Here is a 1091-nt window from a genome sequence, read left to right as displayed (position 1 = left end):
TCTCTGGTGGAGGGGCGGTATGGAGCCGCTGAGCTGAGGTGAGTGAGCTCCAGGCTCTCGGAGATGCTTCCGGCACCGTGAGCCCGCCGGTGACTCAGGCGGAGTGCAGAGAAGGGGGTCCCAAGTGGCTGAGTGACTTGGGACAGCCATGTACACCCAGGGTGGCGCCTGGTGGGGGGTGCCTCGTGCCTGGAGTCTGCTCTGTGCCCACCCTCAGCTCCTATCCAAGCACGGTGTCTTCCTTCTGTCTGAGGCTGTTTTGTTTTGAAGCGTAAATTTACAACGTAGCCATGAATAAAACCAGGAACGGGTCAGATGGGCAGTGCTTGCAAAGCACTCCGCGGGGGGGAAGGTGGCAAAAAAGAACTCAGGGAACTACTAGCTGCTGTCATGGACGAGGGCCGTGTGACGTCTGCTAGGCCTCACACACACTGCCAGCCCCGTGTATCCGATCCGTCAGATTTTAAAACCCCTCAGTGTTTTCAAATCCTCTTCTTAAAAATAAAGAGGAAAAAAGATGGCGTCCAGCTCTCTAGCCGTCCTCCTGAGCCAGGCCTCCCTGGCCCCCAGGTCCGGTCACTCAAGCCAGGCGGGTGGCATGTGCCATGGCATGTCCCTGAGACCTTGGTGTCAATGTCGGCTCAGTTTGGGAGATGGAGAGTTGCTGGAGCCACCTTTACGGGTGGCGGGGGGAGGGCGGAATGTGCCACGGGGCCAGAGGGGTGCGTCCTGCACAGCTGGGACCCTCCCCACCCGTCCAGCATGGTCCGGAATCAGGCAGCTGGGCCCCAGAGCTCCGACTGGGCGCGGCGGGCAGACCGCCAGGGGCGCCCCCAGCGGCCCCGAGGGCATGATGCTGGCTGACGTGGGACTGGTGGCGATGGTTCTGGGTCCCGCAAGGAGCCGCCGGGCAGGACTCCAGTGCCTTCGCTCTGCTCTCCCAGGATCCCCCAGCCCAGCTCCCGGCCAGCCAGCCCGGAGCCAGAGCCCACGCCAGAGGCAGAGTCCAAGAAGACGCCGTCCCCTGCTCAGGGAGCGGAGGCGGACAAAGAGCCCCAGCGCCTGCTGGTTCCCGACATCCAGGAAATTCG

General features: G+C 62.8%; 1 protein-coding gene across 1 annotated transcript in view; it reads left to right on the top strand.

Moving 5' to 3' along the window:
• KIF1A (kinesin family member 1A) overlaps positions 1 to 1091 on the top strand; it is a 58814-nt gene that overhangs the window by 55539 nt on the left and 2184 nt on the right. The window contains 1 exon segment of the mRNA XM_023521080.1: positions 945 to 1068. Coding sequence (XP_023376848.1) covers positions 945 to 1068 — 124 coding nt within the window.

The sequence above is a fragment of the Pteropus vampyrus genome, unplaced genomic scaffold (assembly GCF_000151845.1).
Source record: "Pteropus vampyrus isolate Shadow unplaced genomic scaffold, Pvam_2.0 Scaffold291, whole genome shotgun sequence".
Lineage (NCBI taxonomy): Eukaryota > Metazoa > Chordata > Mammalia > Chiroptera > Pteropodidae > Pteropus > Pteropus vampyrus.
The sequence above is the reverse complement of the archived record's forward strand: the minus strand, read 5'-3'. Positions and strand labels throughout refer to the sequence as shown.